Raw genomic sequence first — 24,513 nt, 5'->3', positions numbered from 1 at the left:
CACAAGGGTTTGCTTGTTCACGTGTTGCACACATTTTATTCAACCTTTTTTTTATTATTTTTTTCTTTAATCAGCTGTGTTTTTCTGAGAAGCTGAGCCAAACCTGGTCTAATTCCCTGCTGCTTCATGCTCAGATCCAAAGGTAGCAACCACTTACAACTCATCTCTGGAAGAAAGAAATCTCTTCAGACTCATTTGTGGCCAACTCCCCTGGTATTTTTGCCTTCCTTATCTACTGCCAGTGTGGCACTGGGAGGTATGTGGTGTGTCAAGGGACCATGGGAAGAGGAGAAGCAAGTAGCAGATGAGAAGGGGGGACAATTCCAGCACATCCGTTTTTGTGAGAGCTAGAGCAGTACAAAAGCCATTGGACTGTGATGAGCACTGCTGTAGAAGACAAATGGTCTGTCCATGGATTTTGTGATAACAGGATAGCTACTCATTCCATTTCTATGTTGCCCCTGCTGTAGGTGATTCTCTGGCTAAAGCAACTCATACAAAAATCACATGTTCTCCATTTCGTGCAGTATTTCCTGAACTTTGGTTTGAAGCGATAGATGGGGAGGAAGGAAACACAAGGTTGGCAGAGAGGTTGCTAGCAGAGCCCTGCCTCATGGTTTTCTGGCCCTGCAACGCATGCTGGAGGCTAAATGGTGCAAGAAAGCCTGCAACCCAGTATGGCAGAGCCATCAGTAATGGGAGAGCAGAGACCGCTGAGGATGTACCAGTCTGGCCAGCTGCACAGCTGAAGGTACAGCGCATGCACTGCCATAACACGAGATAACACACAGCTTGTGTGAATGGGGGTATGTCTGTGTATCTAACAGGCATACCCCCAAGGTGTTGCCTCCCATCTAATGTCTGGTACTGGAGCCACAAGCAGTGCACTTCTGTGAAAACACAAAAATCCCCAAACGTGTGAGCACCACTCGGGAGCATCCTGATTGCTACTGCTACAGGAAGCATTCGCACAGGCCAGACGTGTGGCTCCTGACCAACACACAGTCTCCATGCTTACTCTCTCCCAACACACCAATTAAAAACCCACCCCCTCCCTCTACCCAGGCCTCAGCAGCTTATTAAACAAGCTGACTTTGTGCTGCAAACAAATTACAGCATCGGATCATCAGATAAAATGCGTATTACTGACAAGCATGTTAATAAATCTGATAAGCCAAATTACCCCAGCTGGCAAGGCAGCCTATCATCTCCTACTTTGAAGGCAGATTTTACACCAGGGTGTGTGGGGAGATTTATCTTTTCTTTTGCTGGAATCTATTTTATTATTACAAACTAGCAGGTCAGTAACTCCATGTGTACAAACCAACCACACACTGCATTCGTTAGGTCAGGATAGCCTGTCTTTGCCCCACAGCAATGTACTAATCTGCCGCTTTTATCTCTGTCCCTTTTTTGAAACACTTCAGCCTGGGGAAAGCCTTTCTTGGGTTTCTGCACTGCTCACAGCCACGTCAAGCCAAGGCTGCTCATACGATTTACTGTTAGGGCAGCCGGCCCTGCCTCCTGCCTCTAAGGATTTTTGTGAGGCTCAGCCCTGTTCTTGGGACCTCTGCCTGAGCATTCACACAGGTTATCTCCCAGGAGGACTTCCTTGGGAAAAATCAGTCCATGGCCCTGCTTTAATTCGTTGTTGGCTATAAGCCGGTCACGTGGTGAGAAGGAGCGGAGGGGGCTGGGATAATTGAGTGACCTTGACGTACAAATCTCAGCATGATTTCTTCTGAGGCGAGCAAAAATCCCTCAGAGCTTTGTTGTTTTTCAGATCTAAATCTCGACGAAGCAGAAATCTCTGAAATTCATGCCCCAGAGCCACTGCCAGCTTCATAATGATCCTGCTTCCAGAAATGCTACAAAGCTTCTACCTCTCGTACCTTAAAACCAAACCCAAGGCAGCACCTCAAGCTCCAAGACCCCAAAACCAGGGGAACTCTTGGGTTAGAGACCTGAGAACATAGTGCAGAACTTAATTGCTCCTGGGGCTGGAAAGGGAAAGCCGCAAAAGGTAAAGCGAAGTGCTGAAGCAAGCATGTAACAGGAAACGAGTCAGCGCTGGTAGGCGATACGATGAGTGCTGTGTGGGAGGGACTGTGCAATTACATTTTTTGTGCTGTGAGAACGAACATGAAATTACAAGCCTGGCAAAACACGAGTGATCAGAAGCAGGCTCCGCAGGCTGATCCCTCCCCGGGAAGCGGGGGACAAGGGACAGAACTGCGGGTCTAAACACCTCTCTTGCCCTCTGCCTGCACACCCCCCTTCCCCTTGCCCTTCCTCTTGACCTGGCCGTGCTCCTTCTCATGGAGCAGATGGCATCTCTGTAGGAGTGTATCAGTGATCTCCCCTCTGGGACCCCAGGGGCTGGCTGTTGAGAAGCAAGTGTCCTTCCTTCTGTCTGCTCCCTGGCTGGCCCAGGGAATGGCAGGTAAAAAGCAAGAAAAAAGCCCTGGATGTTACAGCCCGCAGTACAGTCAGTCATGAACAAGAGAGATCTGATTAGCTGGTGAGCTGGGAGCCAAGTCTCTACAAAAGAACTTCCAGGGGAGAGCCTGGAAAGAGGAAAAAAATCCCCGCTCATGTCTAGGAAATCAAAATAAGAAGCATCACTTGTTTTTAAGCAGGACAGGAAGGAGAAATTTCTAAGTGTTAAGGAGGCAAAAATGATCTGAAAGTTTACAAACACATGCTAGAGCTCCCGGAATAGCTCTGACTTGTCTGGAAGGCATCAGAAAGATCCTTATTGTTTCATGTATGGTTGGAGCGGCACCGCTGCAAGCGCTGCCAGTGTACGCAGTAGAAACACGGCCTGGAAAATAACTCTGCTCTTTTTTTTTAATTAAGGCAATTTTAAATTTGTATCAGCTGCTACTGCTTAGAATAGTAACAACTCTTGCCCTGCAACTCTGTGGAGCACTCGGCACTCTCCACAAAAATGCCATGCGCTTGACCAAAACTCCTCATAGCTGTGAACCACATCAGTGTAAGGGTAGTGGAACTGCATGGGAAGTCCTGTGTTGTGTGTGATGGAAGGTTTCTCCCTGTCCTGTAGGATAGCAGGAGTTTTAAGTCTTGTCTTACAGGGCTGACATCATCATCATCATCACCAATACAAGGAAAGGAGCCTGAATGCCTAACACTTGGGTAGGGGGAGGAGGAAGACATAGATGTTGTAACAGCAACAGCCAAAAGAAGCAAGCCCCAATGGTGCAGGCTGCAATACAGTCCACCAGTGTAGCCTTTAAAATGGGTGTCACTTTAACAGGCATGTTTTTCCTCTTTGATTACTCACTTCCTCTAAAAGCAAGAGGAGCCAAATGCTCACTACAAGCCAAGAACTTTTTTTTTGGTATTATTTAATGGCAGTGTATAGCTGCTAGTCACACACTTTAAATCATTAGTGGCATGACCATCTCTCTCCTTCCTGATGATTGCTGAGAAATGGCAGTGCAGACAATGAACTGCTTTTTATTTACCTCTCATAAATCAGGAGCAGTCAGGCCTCCTTTGTTCAAACCAAAAGAAAGTAAACCAGTCAGTAAAACGTTACCACCAGGCTGAGTAATACCCATACAGGTTCAGGAATCCTTCACTCCAGCCCGCTGGGGCTCAAAGCATCCCCATCTGTTTCCTTTCAAAATATTTAATCAGAGACAAAAGTGACAGTGGGGGAAGGGAGTAGGAGATCAAGCAAGGCTGGAGAAAACTACTTCTTCCCCACACAGACAATGAGCTCTGTACTAACACACTTAAGCCAAGAGAAGGAGGACTGCTGAGGAGAGAGTGACCAGAGACTTTAATCTTCAGATTTTGTAAGGCAAAACATTTCCTTTCTCCCACAGGAGCTGCCAGTCTGGAGCGCTCCCTGTCCCCCTCCCCTCTGCTGGCTCGGCTCTCCTCCCATGTCAAAATTCCCACTGAAGCAGTAGTCAGCTAGATAAACAGAGCAGTCCCCAGATGCATCCCCTCGGAGGCTGAAGTAATAGGTCATGGGAAACAAGCAGAGGCAACCATTTCCTCCTGATACTGTGGTCTCCACCAAGCGATGATCAAACTGAAGTTTAACTAAACAAACCAGGACTGAATCCCACTTGAAGAAAAATTCCAGTGGCACGTTAGAAGCCAATGGTTCTTCCTCAGAAAGGTCCTAGGCTCACCCTGGCTGCCCAACTGGCATGAGAGCCAGGTCAATTGCAAAGAAATGTAAATTGAGAGTGTGCTGCTTGGTCAAAAATGCACCCCTCCCTAGAGGGGTCTTAAGCTACCCCTTAAGAAAGGGTCAAAAGAACATTAGTGAAAATATGAAAACCTTTCTACAAGATGCCTGTGATTACAGCTCTTGGTTCTCTTTTTTTGAGGAATCCTGTAGCTCTGAAGGACTTAAGCCTGACCATGAGGTCAGGAGAAGGAAGTACTGTCCATTGCTCAGAAGTATGGGAAGGATGAGTGACTTCTTCATACTTGCACCATGAGATAAAGCCAGGCAAACACAATTCAGATCTCTGGATCATCAGCAATGCAGGTTAAAAGCCAAACTATTTCTCCCTTCCCAGCCACCTTTTCCACAACACAAGTGATTTCTGCCGTGGAAAAAGGGCAGGAGACAACGATGACTACACTCCCTCTCCCTGCCAGTCCTGGTGTTATGCTTTTCTCATCTCAAAGTTTTTCCACCCAAAATCCAATAATTTTTATTGTCTTAAAAAATCTAAGCTTTTCCTCAACATGAGTCAGGCAGGTTTCCATAGCTTTCTAACATGTGAAGAAACTCTTCTGAGAAATTTAAACCAGGAAGCAAACAGGTCATTAGAGGATTTCCTAGGGATCAGGAGCCTGAAGAGATCTGGACAGAAGTAGGTCACATACTTGTCTGTTAAACCAAATAATTAGTCATGTCAAAATATACATTGGGTGGCTTCCAAAGGGAACAAAAGACATGGCAGTAAACCAGAGAGAAAGGGAGATAATATAGGACACTGTTTCAAAGCCATTTGCAGCTGGCTGCCTTGTTCAAGGAAACTCTTCTTGTTTTACACAGGGGAAGGGCAAGCAGGCAGCTTTCTGCCTACCAGAGCCGACAGACACTTTTGACTCTGGAGTGAATGACATGAAGCTATTTTTAATAGCAAGAAGCAATTCCCACCCTCAGGCTGAAATCAATAGTGGTTAATGCTCTGCATTAGTACCAACCAGAGGTTCTTCTAGGTCCCCCACTCCCCCCCACGCCCGATAATCAGGCCTTGCCATCCAAATGTGCAGCAGGCAACTTTTAGGGTGGATGCAGCCTGTGGTCCACATCGGCGCAACTAGGTTCCGCTTACTAGGGGGATGTGAATGGCATGAGATCTGCTGCTCCCAGGCCAACACAAAGCATGCTGGAAACTCTCTGGCTCCTTCTGTCAACACTTGAAAATTACAGAAAGAGGTTAGCTCTTTCCTAAGAGTTAATGGTAAAATCCATGCTGAAACAGGGACTTCTTTTCAATAGAAAAAACTCACAACAGGAAGGGGTAACTGCAGGTTATGAAGTATATAACCAACCTGTGCTTTCTGATGACATACAACAGGGTTTAATGGGACACTTCTTGGCTTTAGCACTGAAATGGATGGTATTTACCGACACATATTGAGCAAGCACTACCAAAATACTGCCAACAGAAAGAGAACAAAACTGTAGCTCTGCAAACTTGGACCAACATCTGACAACTAAGCATGACTTGCAAAGAATGACTAACTACAAAGAGCCTCTGTCATGGCTCAGTCTGAACACACACATGCTTTTTAAAAAGAGCTACAATACCCTTTGATACATTTTAGTCGTGTATCAGTGGTCGGCTGTGCCCAGCACTCTGTGTGGCACTAGAAAATGGCTTTCCTATTAAAGTAACTTGCAAGTTCCCAGAGAAAACTGCTGAGAGAGACAGCTCCATTGCACAGACACACAATTCTTTGACCCATTTGAATAAAGAAAATAAGAACAGCACAGCAATGTTGATACCAATCAGTAAATACTAGAAGGCACACTATGAAAGAAATAACTTACACAGGCTTTTTTTTCCCAAGACTGGTAAGTAACATTTCCTCTTTGCTATCCACCATGAGGATCTTGTCTTTACTGTCACTTCACCCACCTGTGCTCTCACTCATCATCTCTGTTTCCTTTTGGTCAGTTTTTAAAGGGAAGACAATTACATGAGACTTTCTGTTTAGGACATTCATTCAGCAGTGAAATTCTGAGCTAGGAGTTAGTATGAGTTCAGGATTTACTGAAAGCAACCCCAAAGCATGTGAGAGAGAGCTTTTTAAAGCCATGTTCCACTCTTCCCCTGCACTGACACTCAGTGCTGTGCCTGCCTCTGTATCTACCTTGTCTGGCTGTATATTCATTGTCTTCAATCAGCCTTGCCAATCCAAAGTCAGCAATCTTGCATATTAGGCCATTCCCCACCAGAATGTTTGCAGAGCGCAGATCTCTGTGTATGTAATTCATTCGCTCGATGTATGCCATTCCTGCCGCCACCTGCAAGAAGCATGAAACACAATCAGTGCATTTTAAAATGAACTCAGACATACACAGGCTATAAAACCTACACATGTAAGTGCTCAGTACTCTGAAGACAGACCTGGGCTGCCATGTCCACCAAATTCGGTAGCTTCAAAGCTCTTCCTTCTCCATCTTTTAAGAAATCTAGCAAACTCCCTGCAAATGCAAAGTTGACACAATAGATGTTAGGGAAACAATGGCTATTCATCAGGATGGAGGTGCAGCAACATGGGTAATATTAAGGACAGCAATGTTTCAAGTTCAAGTGGACAAACTAAGAAAAACCCCACAATATCTTAGAATTCTGCTATTATACTTGTTTCACTCTTGTTTAAGGTTGGCTTGCAGAAGAATATGTCACTAGTCCAAGGAATGTGGCAGGGAAAAGAAACAATATTGCTTTAATTTTCCTGACTGTTACTGAGAAAAATGACCTTTCTTCACTTTTCCAGTGCTCTTTGAAACTACATACATGCTGCTCTCTAAAAGCCTCTGCTAGCTGCAAAGCATCAGGTTGGTTCCAAGCCATACAAGCCATGGAAAAAGTCAGATCTCGGCTCAACCTGCTCCAAAAGAAAAGTCAGCCTGGAGCCTGGCAAGCCCAAAGGGGCTAGCATTACAAAGGCTGATTTTCCTTAGAAATTAGTAGTGCTTCTTCCCAAGGTAACCCATAACTAAATGTAGCACGAACCTCTAATTTTTGAAGACCACTAAGCAAAACTAGAGAAGACAAAGCAGAGATTGAAAGAAGGCAATTTTAGCAAAAGCAATTTGAGCTGCAAGGGAAAGCAAGGAGGTCCTCTGTAGCTTTTTAAAAAACCCTAGGATGCTATAACACCCTTCCCAATCTTGTATGCAGAGAAGTGTGGCAGTCTCCTTTAAGTAAGTGAATTGGTTTAATAAATAAGGGGAAAAGACAGATGATTAGGCGTTTCTCCCTTGGTAAATCATCAGCTTCAAGCTCAGACCCAAAGATGTAAAATGTTACAGTAAAAACTAGTAAAGTAAGCCAAAATAAACCACATACTTCAGAAGGGTTTTTTTAAAGGGGAAAAAGCACATGCTTGTCACTGAGACATATGATTAAAGTGTGAGTTAGTCAGGGCTTGGATGCCTCTGAAGAGGGAGGTGGGCAGGCACCTGCCAGGAAAATAAAAATCAACTCCAAATAGACTGAAAAAATGCACTTAAAATTTCTGAGTGTATCCTCCAACGTACAGTGAAACTTCCCTGTGAGAACTTATGTTTCCTATTTGGTTCATTTGCTTTTCCAAAACAAGCAGATTTTTTGCTCTGCTCTCAGCACCCCTGCTGGAGATCTGATGGAGCAAAAAGTTTTCTTCTTCTCATTTTACTACATCATTACTGGTTAAGTAGCTTAAAGAAAAAGAGAAGGGAGAAGGGGAAAAGGAAGGGGAAAGAGGAGGGAAAGAATCATATGTGCAAATCATGTATTAAAATGAAAATGGGGTGGACTGAAAATTAAGCTGTGATCTGAGAGTGAGGTGCATGTTCAGAACTCAGGACTGCTAAAAGAAGACACAGAAATCTTAGGCTGACAAGTAAACACTGAAAGAAGATGTCATATCAACTCTCTGGTGCCAGGAAAAGCTAGCGTCTTGGGAAGCAGCATGTAATATCATTCAAATCTAGAAGAATCAAATCTCCACTTGTCAGAGAAGTTTAGATGCTGATGCATTTGGAACCACTTAGGCTGCACCAGCTTCTCTCCCTCCAAGTGCAAATTTTCTTTGTACATCTAGTGGATTTCACATTTTGGGCCCAGTTCAGAGTTGAAATCATTATTCTTCTGAAGCCAGAGGTGAATTTAGCTTCCTGTTCCCTCTCTCCCTCCTCATACACTGTTCGTGCATCACACTGCACTTTCCCTGAGAAACACCAATAAATAAAAAATACTGTTATCAAGGGCAGCAGCTCTGGCTTCACCTTTGCTCATGTACTCCGTGACAATATAGATAGGTTCTTCAGATACCACAGCATAAAGTTGGACCAATTTGTCATGTTTTAGCTTTTTCATGATTTGGGCTTCCTCTAAGAAGGATTCTGGAGACATAGTGCCAGGCTTCAGGGTCTTGATAGCCACTTTAGTATTTCCATTCCATGTACCTACAAGCACAAATATTTAGTTAGATTAAACATCTTCTGCTCCTTTTTCTGCCTGATGCCTAATGTAACCAAGGAATAAACTAGCAAGGACACAATATAATTATTTCTTTAAAGTGTGCTTTCCCATGCTGCCTGTCATATTCCTCCCACGCCTCTCTCATATTTTAGTCTCTCTCTATTATACTGACAAATAATATTCCCATTGGCACTGGGGCACAATCACTCTTATCCTACCCAGACAATGTTTCCACTAATGTCCACAAACCTTCTGTGACTAAGAAACACAGGACTGCTGAAACCTTTGCTAACAAGTAGTTGCTACAAACAACACAGCTCCAGTCACAGATTTGGATAACAAAACTGGTTAAACCCAGAACTTTCCATTTGCAAGCCATTTTAACATTTTGGTTTTGTTCTGAGTCAGAGGGAAAAAACACTCTTAAGAAAAATTCCCAAGAAACAAATTCGGAATCAATTTCATTTTAGAAACATGGGTGTGTTTCCAAACCAAAAGGTGTCTTTTTCCTTCACTTCCTCATCCCCAGAAGCCCATCAGCTGCTGATTGAAAATGAGGTGGTTCCTGTCTGCTTTACTTTGTTCTTTACTTTCAGTCAGCATTGAAATGGACAAGTTGAGTCATTTTAGCCATCACCTGCCAAGCCTTCTGTAACAGCTTCTGTGTAACAGCTGTACAAGGACATGGAGATAGCTAGCGAAGGCTGACTCAAGGTGTCCCGCCAGAAGCGGGGCTTCGCTGGGTACTTGAAAGGGGGAGAAGGAGGACTGGGAATAAAAAAACCCAAACCACCCACCTGCCTTAACATTTTCTGGGGGGATGGGATACTAGGGAAGAGAAAGGAAAGAAAATTAAAATGGGCAGAAATATCACTTTCCTAGTGCCTTCTGGTTGTCCCTTGCCCAGACTTGCTAGAAGCCTGCTTCAGAGCCAGGGCTGAAATGGCTTTGAATGGGACCTGTGATCTGTTGGTAGGGAGCTGCTGTGTGATAAGGCAGAACAATACTAAATGACATCAGGAATGAATCACATTGGGTAAAAATTGCTTCTCTGCACTTAAGCATGAGGATAGCAGAAGGTCTATGAAGTGCATGTAGACTCAGACTCAGATCTGGTTTCTGTAAATCAATATGTCATCAGAAAGGCAATGTGTAAAATAAGCCTGTTTTGTCTTTGTTAAAAGCACATTAACAGTTACCAGGGCTCAGCTGGTATGCTGGAGCACAAAATGGAGCTGGATTGGGTATTTTGTAAGTGTTCAGGTCCCAGCTGCCACCTTGCCTGGCTGAGGAAAGGGGAGGAGCGGTGGGGAGCCACTGCCTGGCTCATCTCTCACTTACAGGGCAATCCCCAGAGCAACACACAATGCTGCCGGTGGGGGCTTGAGGCGCATATTAGCCAAAAGCGTGCAGTGCAAGTTGATGCCCTGGTTTTCTTCTGCCAGCTCGATGCCAGGTGCTGTCTCCTCTACCCGTGTTGGAATAATGTCTTGAAGTTACTACCACAGCTACCCCAGTGCTCTTGAGGATTCTTCAGGTCTTAGTTTCACTCAGTCTTTCAAATTAGAGCTGAAGCTACTTTAATGGCACTCCTATGTAAGCTGGGAAGAATGTAGTTGTGCCTCCTAATTTCAAGCAGGGTGGCCAAAGTCTTTTCCGGTGGGTGAAAGTGAGCATGTTTTATCTGGAGCCACTGAGGCTCCAGACCTCAGGCTGTCAGTCACAGCCACTTTGCAAAGACACCACAGATTATATGAACCAGGAATGAAACCCTAGTTTCACAGGCACTAGGGCATTAATAAACTAGGATTTTACCTGGTGTGTTAACTAAGGATTAACTGTGTATTATCTGTTTGCATTGCCTTAATAAAAATCTCAGGACTCGTTCTGTTACCATGAAGTGTTTTCAGCCATTGTATTTTTAAACATTTTTATGAATTTCTCCAGTAAAAAAAAACTATAATCAAACAAAAAGGTTAACTTATCCTCTAAGCCCAGATTTCAGTTTAAATTGTTAGATTTTCTTGTTGTGGTTTGGTGTGTTTCTCTCTAAGAGAAAAGTAGCACAGTCTTCTCTCTGAATTCCTTCCATATGTAGCTAGTTACTACTTCATGCATTTTTTATTAATTTTTACTGTGTTAATCTGTTCCAATTTGGTAACGTTTCAGAGCTGTTAACATATTTATATTATACATTAAGAAACATAATGTCATAATTGCAATAATAATTTCCGCATTTCTGACAGATATTTGGTACTTGGCACTTCATTTCTCATAGCTGATCTTTTTCGTTTTTAATTGCATTCATTCCTTTAGTCTATTGTATCAGTTTAGGATCTACGGCACACAAAGCTGACCTCAACTCGAACCTCTTGCATGCATTCAAGATGGAGGACAAGGTGAAACTGCAGTTATCTGGGGATACTAACAGTAAACACAGGTAGCTTTCTTTGAAACAGGTCAACTGTAATTCTGTGAAATTCAATAAATGTGTATATTTCTAGTCTATAAATTCTATAAATTTCACAGACTTGCTGCCATGCTCCTTGCTGTAGTGTTGCAATGGAAAACAGCTGCAAGAAGCCAGGAGAGCCTGTTGGTTATTTCGGTTGTACATACTTTTGTGTCACTGCAGCAAAAAGAAGGCCAAATTGCTCCACCAAATTTTTCTGAAGAAACGCCATGGAGTGATTCTTTATTTGAATTGGTTGTTTTAAAGAGGCTACACTGAATGCTACTTGGCACAAAAGTTGAGCCCACCTCTCATTAAGTGGCCACTATATTGTGTTTCAATGCTATGGCCATACTAAGATTTATGTATATTTTAACTTGCTATTGTTTTACAGTTATTAAAAGAATGAGGCCCATAGAGGGAGGCAGTAAGTAAAGTTGGCGAGTACACAGAAAACGATGTCAGTGGATTTGGAAAATGTCAATATTTCTGGACTTCAAAGTGGGGGTTCAGTTGAGTTAGGCAAGTCTTGCCTCTATTGTCCTGGTCTCTGCATCGAGTTACAGGGTTCTGCTGCATATACAAATTTCAAAACAGACTTAAATAAGTGGATGCATGGGAGAGCTAGCTTGACAAGCTTGCTGATACTTGCTGTTATTTTTAAACTGGGAGAAGGGATGGAAGCATTTTCAAGGTCTGATCCCATCAGTGCTAAAACACATGGGGAAAGAAAAATATCTGCTTACCAGATTAATTTCTGGTTAGCCATGCTGCCTTACAAGTTCAGCATCATTCCTATTTTAATACCTAGCAATTGTGTAGTCACCCAAATAAACCCAATGCAATTAATGGATCTGAATGCCCTAACCTCTCATATCAGTGTGTGTAAGTGAAAAGAAGTTTCCCCATGGATTACTGTATTTAGCTCTGACTGTTTTAGGCGGTATAGACTAACATTTCCTACTATTCTGATATTTTAGCTATAAGATCTCTACTTGAAATGTTTATTTCTGCCAAGAGGGCCTTAAAAGATCCATCCAAAGCAAAATATATTCTCTGCCTTACCACGCCACACTTCAGCGAAACACCCCTGACCAAGCTTCTGTTCCAGAAATAATGTATCACGTGCAACTTCCCATGCATCTTTAGCCAATCCAACAGTTTGTGGGGTATTATTCGTAGCAATCACAGTTAAGTTAAAACACAAACCATCAGCTTTCTCTATGGGAGAGGAAATTAATAAAAAAAACACACTTATAATCCAAAATTATGCATGCATTGAGAAAGATGGAAGGTGACTTGTCAGTACTGCATTTAAGTTCATTTGCAAACACTGATTTTTGGATACTGAAGGTAAGGACTTTTTTGTTAGCTTGCAGGAAAAGGCTCCTTAGTATAATTAATAGATTACTATGTAGCCTTGATTTATCATTAAGACAGGGGTAATTTGTCAAAATCAAAACCTTGCAAGAAAACATGGAATTTCAGTTTTCTTTTGCCATCAATTACAGTGAAAGTTGAAGATTAAAGAATTTCAAAGTCAAAGACATGATTCCAAAGACATTTTTCCTAACAGCTTGAGCTTTGCTCTTTTTTCTCCTGCGGGTCACACTGTCCTACATTTTCACCTTCCATCTTGTAATTCCCACACAGAGAGCTATTTTAGAATAATTATTTTGCTCCATACCCATCCATACTTCCCCAAACTGCCCATTTCCCAGTCTCTTGATCAACTGTAGGGATTCTCGTGGAATTTCCCAGACATCTTTGGTTTTGACAGACAGATCAGTAAGCCTTGGCATTCCTTTATGACAGGGGACTACTAAGCGGCAGCAAAGACCTGCAGCTCTCTCTGATGGAGCCAGAAGTGAAGCCAACAGCAAAGGAGAAGAAAGAAAAAAAAGTGTGACATGAAACAAAAACAGTAAGCATAAAAACAATGCTACTCACAACAGTTGTTAGTTGCATACCACAAAGCATCCTGGAAGATTAGAAATCGAACACTGAAACATATTCATTTGAGACAGAAGAGGAAATATTTTAGTCTCTGCTTCCACAGCCTGAAATGGAAGGTGACTGCCAGTGGTTTCTCTTGTGGATTCAGGATTTCCCTTTTACCACAATGCTGCAGTAAGATAACTTCATGAGTAACTGGCATACTATAGTGCAGTATAACTTTTTAAAAATAATTTCTAAGTCCCAAACTGGGTTGTTGCTGTACAGAGTAAGAGAAACACAGAGAAAAGTCACTTTTTCTGAGGATCACAGCAATGAAAATTTGGTGAACTTTTTTGCTTATTTTTTCTAGGTATTTATTTTCTCTGTTCTACTCTGTGAAAAGGTGTTTTTGTAGGTGTCCTGTAAAAGACTTCTTGCCATTCTTTCTAGACCAAACCTTTACTAGCATATGCAGCCCATCCTACATTGTTTGGGGCAGATTCGTTATACCTAGCTCTTGCAAAGTTTTACATAAGACTGAACTGTGACAAAAGTCACAAGGTATTTTAGCAAGAGTGAAAACAGTGATATTTAAAAAAATATATACACACACATATTGTTGTGTAGTATGCTATGCTGCAGAAAGCAGACAACAATCTACAGCTTGCACAGCAACTTGTGTCTTAAAACAAGTGCAGTAGAGCAGAACAAGGCAGGGAACTGAAATTGTATTTCAGACTTAAACATAATCTTTATTCTTCTGTGCAAGATTTCTTTCTGGGTAGGTGAACAATATTTGTTTCAGCATCACAAGGTGGGCAAGCACCGAAGCTCCTTGCAACACCAAGCTCTACCTCCTCAGTACAAATGTTGTGGGATGCTGGGCAAGTCCCTACAGACACTCTGACATGGACCTTGTTGTGTCTCCAGTAGCAAGACAACAAAGACCCACAAAACAGGTAAAATCAGCTGACCAGTTGGGATGTCTCATTCCGAGAGAATTCCAGTACTAGGATAGGGGCTACTCAAAATATGCATTGTAGCTGGAAAGCTTCCTTATGAGTTTGGACAGCTGCAGAAAGAAACTGGAGGTTTTTAAGATCTCCTTCTTTAATTGAGAAAAAAAAAAAGTTTGGCATGCTGGTGCTCCAGTTAAGCCTGGACTGCATGCACAAGAGCTTATGCTTGACATGCTGGCTGTTTGTTAGGGATTGGGTAATGGTGCTTCAAATTCAGATTTGTCGCTCCCAGACTTCAGTCTGACGTCAGGACACCCTGGGGATCATAACATTTTTCATTTGTAAATCTCATCTGTGAAAGTCCAGACACTGCAGTTAACTTCATTATCCAGGTAAGAAGGGGCTGGGATAACAGGCAACTCCGAGTAATAAAGGTACTCAGCAGTGCAATGGGAGCATAGTGCAGGGATACCTGCGCTGTGTCTGCCCAAAGGTACACTTTGTACTTCCAACTCCTGAACCAGGACTGCTTACATGAGACCAAACTGCACACTGTCTACCTGAGTAACCTGGTTTCCAGCTGCCTGGGCTGGAGGGGTCCTCCAGCTATGAGGCAAAGGCTGAAGTGTGGGCTGCAGAGAATAGCTGTCCTGCTGTGAAGGCACTGATCTACGGTCTCAGCAGTGGTTCTTCAGGAACCATGTTGATCTTTACAGAGTCATTTGGGCATCTTTGAGCTGTCCTTAGAAGTAAATCTAGGCACTCACAAGGTGGTGTGCTAATCTACCTCCCACAATTCTGAATGCGGAGCAGGCAGTTAGAGGCAGCCTTTATGCCTAGAGTCAGCTGGGGCTGGCATGGAATGAGGGCTTCTGTGTTCACCGGGGTCTAGGAGACTGCAGGTGAAACCTCTGGAGTGGGTCTGTACCATGCCCTTCTGAACTACCCTATCTGGATCCTACTGATTATGCCTCTGTGTTGCACAGAAACATCTGTTTCCAGATCTATTTGTTTCTGCATCTGTGCGTGGAAAATACATCATCCAAATAATGTGACCATGGAAAACTGAAAGTGGACATATAGCAGCTGCTATAATGGGGTTGAAAATTATCTTTCTCAGATGTGAGCTTTTATACATTATTTAGCTTAATGTAGAGTCACCAGAAACAACTAGAAATTCTCCCAGGCAGCATACACCCATCAGAAATTGGGCAGAGAAGACAGCCAGATGTCTAGTATGAATAGCATAAGAATACAGCAGACAGAATACAAAGAATACAGAAAAAACACCCCAGAGAGAAGTTGATTTCCCTAGTAAAAATAAAGACAATTCTTTGAGCAGCGAGCATTTGGGGTCACCTGTTAATATTATGAAAACCTAAAGTAAGGAAAAAATAAAAGCAAAATAATTCAAAATACAAATTTCTGCTTAAAAAAAAAAAAAAAAAGACCATACTGAGTAGCATGGCAGTCTTCTACTTAAGAACCAGTCATCCTATGTAACTGGCTTGGGGGGGGGCTTTAAATTTGTATGTGTTCTACAGCAGGATGCACTTTTGGATTGAATAGCGCACGCCACATTGTAATCACAGGAACTTAAAAAAATAAAATAAAATAAAAAAAGATTTTGGAGAATGGACACAAATGCTGTGCATAAAGAAACACCCACCTTGCCATGGGTTTTTTAAATTAGACTGATTGTAATTTTTAATGTTAACACTTTGCACATTGAACACAAATCCAGTGGGAAAATTTGAGTCAGATAATATAGGCAAACCTTTTGGTCACTGCTTTAGGTGACTGAATTTCACAATGCAGCTCCCTATTTACTTTATTAGGAAAATATATAGGAATAGGGAAATACAGGAATAGTATGCACTCACTTATGCACAGGGAATTCATGCTTTTAGATGTGCAAATAAGATTCAGTAATTCTGTTTGCTTAAAAAAGGGAGAGCAGGCAAAACCCTTACCTCATAGAGTGCTACCTTTTAAAAGCTCTGCCCCTCTACACTGTGAACGGCACTCAAAGCCATTTATAACTGTAATGGGAAAGGGATAATGGAAGATGCATTACAACAAGCAAGAGTCATAACTCAAATGGCTCTTTAGGGCATCCTACACATACATCACCTCAGCAGCAAACACTTTTGTTTTAAAATACTTCATAGTGCCATGTATTATCTGAAAAATTACCTGAATAATGCTGAACCAGCTGCTGAAGAGTTTCAAATTGTGCCCGAGTTGTGATATAATATCCACCATTGTCAAGTTTACGAATCTTATAATGTTTGACATGATCTCCTTTCATATCATCCCAGTCTCGAATAGACAGGGAATAGGCACCTGTTCCAAACAAAAGAGAAGTAAAACATTGTAAGTAGCTTTTAGACACAAAGGTTTGGGTTTGCTGGTCGGTTGTTACAAAGTGAAAGAGAAATTGCTTGTACTTTGAAAAAGAACAAGTGAATCTAACACAGTATCACAGAAACTAAGTACTGCAGAAAACTTATTATGTTCACACCACGTTCCTTTCACACTTTTCTAGAAAGAAATCAGGACTTCTGTGTAAATGAAAAGTGACATTTCAACATTTACTCCTTCAGGTTGTTGAATTGACTTTTCCTGTTCTAAGTGTCAGGTTACCCTGCAAATACTATACTTCAGGTAAATGCCAGTGGGTGGTAAATATCAAGATTTTCATTGGAAGCATGGGACATAATGACTTTATATATGTGTAGTGTTGTTAGGCAGATGGACCTGAAACTTCTTTATAAACATTAAACAACCAAATTAGCATACTTTGTATGTCCCAATCTTTGGAAGGTGGTATTACACCAAGACTGTGTGCACCAGGAGACCTGCAAGAACTACATGTTTCATTTTCCAAATCCATGATGGAGCTTTAGAGGTTACTGGTGGGATTCAGATGCCCAAACACATGGTTGAGTGCCATGGAATATGCCTCAGGACATCCTGCTTGGCAGTTTTCCCACAGGCTGTCGCATTTATCCAATCCACGTAGATACCCTGCGGGCATTTCAAATAGCTCTGGATCCTCATGGCCAGGTAAAGGAACCTCACTTGTGGGGTAGTTTTAGGTGTAGCAGCAGCTGTCTGGAGGTGGGCTAAGTGCTTGATTTAGATGCCCTAATAGCTTCTGGTGCTATTAGGGCAGCTGAGTAGTAGCCCAGCTTCCATGAGTGTTATGGCACTGTAGATATCGTTGGTGTAATGCAGATTTCAGGACTAGGTGTCTGTAGTTGTGGGCAGTTGAACCAAATCCCAGCTTCCTGCTTACTGTAAAGGGAGGCTGGCCACCTACATGGGGACCTGCTCATTCAGGTGTCTTAATTTGAAGCACAGTCCTGTTCTGCGTACAGTGACACCCACACATTGGTTCTCTACAGTGCCGAAAGCAAAGCCACGTTTTACACCATAATGGAGTTTCTGTGTAAAAGTGTGGCCATTTCAAAGGCAATGGAGAAGAAAAGTCTTCAGTTATGACTCAGACAAATATTATGTTTACTCAAAGTCAATTCAGGCATTAAAAGGAAAAAAAACCCTGGACATAATTGGCAGCTGATCTCTGCTGAACTGCAGAGATGTCAGGAAAGTCCTTCTGCAGCCTGGGCTGCTTTCGCTGGTAATTGTGTCAGCTAAGGGCCGGAAAGGAACACCACCGGCAGACAGTTCTGTACAAACTGGAAGGTGGGGTGATTTTTTACAGGTCTGACAGGTAACAGCAGCAGCTGCTGCTTATCCCAAGTCAGGATACTTTTCAACACACTTGGCATGTTCAGATCCTCCAGAACCACCTCCAGCTAAGTGAAATGGTTTAAAGAACCTCCCACAGTTAGGTGGTTGAGATTCCTGGTGTAAGATGTCTTTCCTGGATGTGTCCCCGGGAAAAGTTTTCCTGACCACATTAACCTGCAACAGGTCACACAGGCGGGTGGCTCGCCACCAAGAGAGTTCCAGCGAACAAAATGTCTCCACCCTGACTCCAAGGATTAAATTCCCTGTTGTTTGTCCTCTAAATAGGAGGAAAAGAGCCAGCACTCACACAGATGATTCTGGTTTGTGCGAGTGGGAGACACCCTGAGAGGAGTGACAAGGTTTTTATTTCTAAGTGTAGAAAAACACTGTTTGTTTGGGATATTTTTCTGACGAGGATCTCCCACTGAGTATGTACATCTCAGCTAGCGGTTCAAAGCTTCTGGGGGGTTTGTGAGCACATCTTGCGCATGGTTTATACCATCATTCTGGGTCGTACACTGCCAGCCTGCTTTCAAAGCTTTCCAGGCAGTGTTCTCCACCTCCGCTTTTGTGAGTTGATGCACTGGCAGCAGCTGTATTTTCTTTAGTCACACTCCCTGCCTATCTGGTCACTATTTTAGATTCTTTAGGAAAATGTAAACAATCTGCAGCTCCAGGTCTGCAATCAGAGCCATGTGGGTGGCCCTCTGTGGACCCCCGCTGACCTCAGATCAAGTTGCAGAACTGGAGCTTTAGTTCAAATCTGGACAAAAAGCAAGAACCAAGATGGATTTCATTATTTGTTTATTTAGGCTGTTGGTTATTTATACTATTAATTATTATCTGATGATTAATTCAAACATAAGAGATATACGTAATAAAAATTGGGTAAAAATAAGACATTGCAATATATTATACTACTGAATTTTTAAAAACCTAACAAAACTAAAACCAGACAGCCTTGGAGGGTGGAGATTGAAACCAGGTGAAGGATTATACAGACAAGAGCTGATGAAGTACCTGGGTAGTCAGGCATTGAAAAAATGAAAAGCCAGGTCTATATGATTTATTTTGGAAGTAAGAAGTGAAGGCATCCATGATCAAGGGAGGTTAAATTCATGCTGAAGTCATCCACAATGATACTTTTAACATGATCTTGAGTAATTTTATTATTGTTATTATTTAAAACAGAATGGACAATTCTAGGTCACAAAACAATTCCTGCCTCAAGCCCAAGATGACTAGCTGGGGTAAGGCATTTTGAGGAGACTTATGGGAGAATGCACCATTCGAGCCCTCCCAGCTGACTTTTTTCTTTCTTATGAACAACAAGCTCCCTCTGTTTTCTTCTAACAACATATTGAAACACCACAAGGATCAGAAGGGAAATAGGCATTTTTGACAAAAACCATGCATGCTTGTTTTTTTTCCAATGGCTTTGATGCTAACTTAGCCTGAAGATGTATAAAGCCTTAAGTTGAAATGCAGAGAAATTAAGCTTGCCGCAATAAGTCCATCCATGACGGATTACTCCATTTCCCCAACGCTTTTTGTGTCTCACAAGAAGCTCTAGAAAAAAAAGCCCTGACTTAGCTAAGTAAACAGCCCTGCAAAACATATCCCCTATCAGTGTATAAGAAATGGTGAAAACAGACTAAACTGATAATGTGGTTTAGAGAAACAGCGCTGTGTTTGGTATTAAGATCCATGGATGCCCATATGAGTGAGTTTTTAAACTTGTCGGCACAGAGTGGAATGAAATCTTGTTCCTTGCACACATCACAACAACTGTTGGTGAAAACAAACACGTGGAGGCTATTTGCAGAAAAAAAGCAAGTTAGGGCCTGTCCCGCTCCTGGTAAGAATGCCTCTCTGCTACATAACTTATGGGGAGGCTGTGTGGTGACAAGATGGGAAATTATCTGTCTGAAACAACAGCATGTCTATTCAGATTTTGCATCAGAAACAGTCTTCAGAGTTAAGGGCAGTGAAGAAAGAATCCAGCAACTGTAGAGTCAAAAATGTAAAACTTACTTACAATTGTAGATGACAGAATGCAGCACTGAAGTTAGGTCAGGTAGAGAGGAGTGGAAAGTAGTGCTTCTCTTCTTTAAACCCCTTTATGAGCCATGACTCCAACCACTTTGCACGCTAACTCTAGCTGACAGCATGTGCTCTGATCAAAGCACTGACAAGTCAGTGCTTTAATTACATGAACCATCATTAGACTTCAGAACTTACATGGAATTCATTCTAGTGACTTATGTTTCCCACAGCCAGTTTTGGATTGCTGGTTAATTGAGAAATGGCCAGGTTTGTTTTTACTTAGTTGTGGTTTTCTCCTCAATAGTTGTATGAATTAGAGAGATCTTTTCATACTTTGAAGAAGATGTTGACAGGCCTCATGAACAGAAGTAAAAGCAAAGATAACACCCACCAAGAAAACTGGAACTCCTCCAATGATTTTTAGAAGGAAGGAGGATATGGCATCCTTCCACTTGACTTCAACAGAATGGATACAGTTGAATACTGTATGAATATATTAATTAGAAATATTTTCAAGTCTCCTCACTGTTAATCTATGAATTTAAAAATAACTACCCTTTTTTTATTCCACACCCCCCCCCCCCCCCCCGCAGGGATCCAGCATTTCAAAGGGGAAAGGCCAAAAAATCTCCTAATCTTCCTAAAATAATAACCAGTAACTCCTTCCCCCCAGACTCTTATCTTGCATCTTCCAGGCAAGAAGATTCAAATATTCTGCATATTCAGAAGTAATTGTCACCAAACTAGACTGGAGATTCCCAGCATCTGTTCACAGTAAGCCAGCTGGCTGTGCCTGGACCCAAATACAGACACCCTGTCTCCTGAAGCCCCATAGCTGGTGTCCTGCGGGGCCAGTCTCCACCCAATTCCATTGCAATAGCAATACCTCAACAAACACATAGAGAGAGACAGTGCAATATTCATTCAGAGTGTGACAGCAGAGCAGAGCATCTTGCCTGTGCATGACTTGAGCATGACACCAGTTGCACTTGGGTTCTCTGTTTTAAACACTCGCTCTTCAAACCTGGGATGTCCAGACGTTTAATTCCCTAGCACACACGTATGCAAGATGGCACTTCTCTCTACCTTCATACCAGTGAAAACAGTATTTCACAAACTTAGCACAATTTTTCTCATATATATTCTCATTCGTAGTCAGAATAGCTTTGGCCAGCCTACCTTTGGTAGTTTCACTTTCCCGGATCAGGAAGGTACCTCTGGGGTTTCCAAATGACAACAGCTGCCTCTCGGCATCTTTTCGGCCAAGTTTACCAAAGTACCACCTTAGGGAAACATCAGAAATAGTAAGACAAATGCTACACAGAATTACTAGGTAGTGTTACAGAGCTCAGACATGGAGGATTATTTGCAGAGACTATGTTTACTCAAGTATATTCAACCATTTTTGTCATACTGTGTCTCTTTTTTTTTGTGGTGGGAAGCTAATGTGACAAACTGTGTATTAGATGTTGTATACATTGTGCAGTAGCACTGTGCATTAAGCCTATAACCAGCAGAGGCTGAGAATGCTCGTCTGGTGTCTTACGACAAAGGCCAGACTTCAATAGACAGAAAGCAAGACTTGGCGGGAAGGGATGGACAAGGAAAAGGGCAGAAAAATGGGTTGCTGCCAAAGAGCAGTATTTTAACAGATGTTGCTATAAACTACATATTAGAGTTACATATTGATGCATTAGTATTCAATTTCTTTGTTGCAGCACTGCTACAAAACCTCAGTAGAAGGACCAGATGCAACCACTTTAGTGTGGTTGTATAAGGCTTTCAGAGTTTTGGTACCTTTTTCCTTCCTGCAGCAATTTTTTTGGTTGGTTGGTTGGTTTCACAGCCAATCAAGTGCAACCTGAAGTACAGACTACGGTAGTACCTGCTCAGCTACATAAGCGCCTCCATTGTATCTTTTATACTGAAAATAATATGGATACACACAGTGCCCCATTTTTCACGTAGGTATGTCTTCTTTATGCTGAATGCATTGTAGGCATCCTGCCTATTGGTAGGTATTTGGTGAAACAACATCACTTCTATAATAGACAGTTTGCACACTAATTGACTCCAAATATTTTTACAAGTTGGTTCAGGAAAAGCAAGGCACCTTTCGCTTAAAGCTTGAAATTAGAAGACACTTAAAGAAAGAAAGCAGACCTATGTTCCTTTAGGTTGTCTTCCTTTGTTTTGACATTGAAAAAGCACTGAGATTGTGCTGCTTTTGTTACTAATTACCTAATTATTTATCAGTGCAGTTAAGAATTGAAATAAAAATAATGTAAGTCATTTGAAAAATTGCTGTAATCAATCAAACCCAACTCCTCAAACCTCCTTTAAATACAACACTAATGGCTCTTTATAATAAAAAGAAAACATACTCCTCTGCTTGGATGGAATCGACTGGAGCCACATAATTGCTGGGAATGTAACCAGTTTCGCCTGTTGTCAAGGACCGGGCCTCCCACCAGTCTCCTTCCCTGCAGAAACAGAGGTGAAGAGGAGAAGTGAGAGTGAAACACAGCTGTAAAGACAATGATCTGACTTTGTTAACAGCACCCGCAGCTGTGTAGTGTAAGAAGCCACAGCCACTCATCACTTTATCAATGACGTGCTTCTGACAGAGCTGTTTCCCTCTAAACCCAAATAACATACATATTTCTTTACACCTATTATTATTTCAGTGGTGATTAGTAATGTAGCCTTCCCAACATAGCATAATGGCATAAACAGGCATAACAAACAGCAAAACCAAGTTTGATGAGGGCTGGATTTAAACTAGAATACTGAAAACCGTTTCCATAGCAATTACTCTAATACAGACCCTTGAGAGAGCTTACAGAAAAGCTACCAGACTGAACACTGTGTGCTGGTTTTGGCTGGGATAGAGTTAATTTTCTTCATAGTAGCTAGTATGAGGCTGTGTTTTGGATTTATTCTGGAAACAATGCTGGTAACACAAGGATGTTTTTGTTACTGCTGAGCAGTGCTTACACAGAGTTAAAGCCTTTTCTGCTCCTCACACCACCCCACCAGCGAGTAGGCTGGGGGTGCACAAGGAGTTGAGAGGGGACACAGCTGGGAGACCTGACCCCAACTGACCAAAGGGATTTTCCATATCATATGGTGTCATGCTCAACATATAAAGCTGGGGGAAGAAAAAGAAAGGGACAATGTTCAGAGTGATGGCACTTGTCTTTCTAAGTAACCATTACGCGTGATGGAGTCCTCCTGCGTGGAGCCCTGGAGATGGCTGAACACCCACTTGACCATGGGAAGTGGTGAATGAATTCCTTGTTTCACTTTGCTTGTGTGCAGTTTTTGCTTTACCTCTTAAAGTGTCATTATCTCAACCCACAAGCTTTCTCATTTTTATTCTTCTGATTCTCTACCCCATTACACTTGGGGGAGAGCAAGTGAGCAGCTGTATGGGGCTTAGTTGCTGGCTGGAGTTAAACCACGACACACTGCCACATCCTCTGCTAATTTTAAACTATGGGGATAATGAACCTGCCACCCAAAGGCATCAAAAAGCCATCTATGAACATTGAGTTTTAGATGGCCCTTCAGGATGACATTTCATTGTCTAGATTCCCTCTCCTGGCTGCCTAGAGGAGGTATGAGAAGTAGCAAAGGACTTAGCTATATTTTCAAATACAAACAACATTCCCCTACAACATTTAAACATGAGGAGGCCCACGCAGGACCATCTTATGGCAGTGTTCTACAAGCTTAGCATCAATTTTTGTTGTACACTGGTGCACACAGTGGGACATGGTATTGCCCTTTAGACAATGTGCATTGCTGTAGAATGTGCAGCTTTAGGAGAAGTTTATTTTTTTACAGAGTGCAATGATTTGGGATTTAGTAATTTGTATTTAATTCTCAGTACTAGATTCACTGATGTTTAACTCCTACTGATACTAATAAACATCTTATTTTCTGTTTCTGGACTGCTTAGAAACTCTTCCTCAGTTCCCCCTCTGTAATACAGAGTTTTGTTCACTGTATAAAACAATATTGTCAAATGTGTCCAGAGAATTCAGCCTCTTCTGTAAGCAAGCAGTTACAGAAAACACATCGTCTAAGCTATTACTGGCAGGAAAGGTTGTGTCAAGGTGAGCTTTTACTTTAAATTTTCAACTTCACTTTCTTTAATAGTCTGAAGGAGTATGAACTCTATGGAAAACAACTAGAAAACATCTGTGATTAGTCAAAAAGGAGACATTTCACCCATTCAAAAAGAGTGAAAAACAAGTAGCTTTTCTGGAGGCTGGCAGCTGACTCTTTTAATAAATCTTGTGTGCTTCAGTGTGCCAGGCAAATGGCCCTGTTTGTTTGGGTCCCTAGTTTTACAGGCTCAAGTGTTCCCCTGTATGTTGCCGTAGAATACTTCTGAGAGATTATGCCATACTGTGGCTGCCAAATTGTACCACTATATTTGTTCTCCTTACTGTACGGAGAGTCCACTAGATGGAGGTATTATCATATCTAGGGAGGGAAAAAGCAGTCCCGTAGATGATCACAACATCAGGAACAACCCCTTCTGCTTTGACAGAGAAGCTTAAATCTCTCAAAGCACTGCCAGGAAGGAGGAGGAATGCAGACTTTTTTCACAGCTCTTGATTTTACACTCCCAGCTGGTAGGAGGAGG

General features: G+C 42.2%; 1 protein-coding gene across 4 annotated transcripts in view; it reads right to left on the bottom strand.

Moving 5' to 3' along the window:
* FYN (FYN proto-oncogene, Src family tyrosine kinase) overlaps positions 1 to 24,513 on the bottom strand; it is a 141,660-nt gene that overhangs the window by 14,648 nt on the left and 102,499 nt on the right. For 2 of the 4 annotated variants that reach the window (XM_030489454.1, XM_030489455.1), the window contains 7 exons: positions 22,241 to 22,339; positions 21,036 to 21,139; positions 16,248 to 16,397; positions 12,842 to 13,006; positions 8,507 to 8,686; positions 6,639 to 6,715; positions 6,382 to 6,535 (listed from right to left, as the gene is read on the bottom strand). In XM_030489454.1, the coding sequence (XP_030345314.1) occupies positions 6,382 to 6,535; positions 6,639 to 6,715; positions 8,507 to 8,686; positions 12,842 to 13,006; positions 16,248 to 16,397; positions 21,036 to 21,139; positions 22,241 to 22,339 (929 nt within the window). Of the gene's footprint in view, positions 1 to 6,381; positions 6,536 to 6,638; positions 6,716 to 8,506; positions 8,687 to 12,219; positions 12,376 to 12,841; positions 13,007 to 16,247; positions 16,398 to 21,035; positions 21,140 to 22,240; positions 22,340 to 24,513 lie in introns of all 4 variants that reach the window. The other 2 variants (XM_030489457.1, XM_030489456.1) reach the window with 2 other exon arrangements.

This window comes from Strigops habroptila, chromosome 6 (assembly GCF_004027225.2).
Source record: "Strigops habroptila isolate Jane chromosome 6, bStrHab1.2.pri, whole genome shotgun sequence".
Classification (NCBI taxonomy): Eukaryota; Metazoa; Chordata; class Aves; order Psittaciformes; family Psittacidae; genus Strigops; species Strigops habroptila.
The sequence above is the reverse complement of the archived record's forward strand: the minus strand, read 5'-3'. Positions and strand labels throughout refer to the sequence as shown.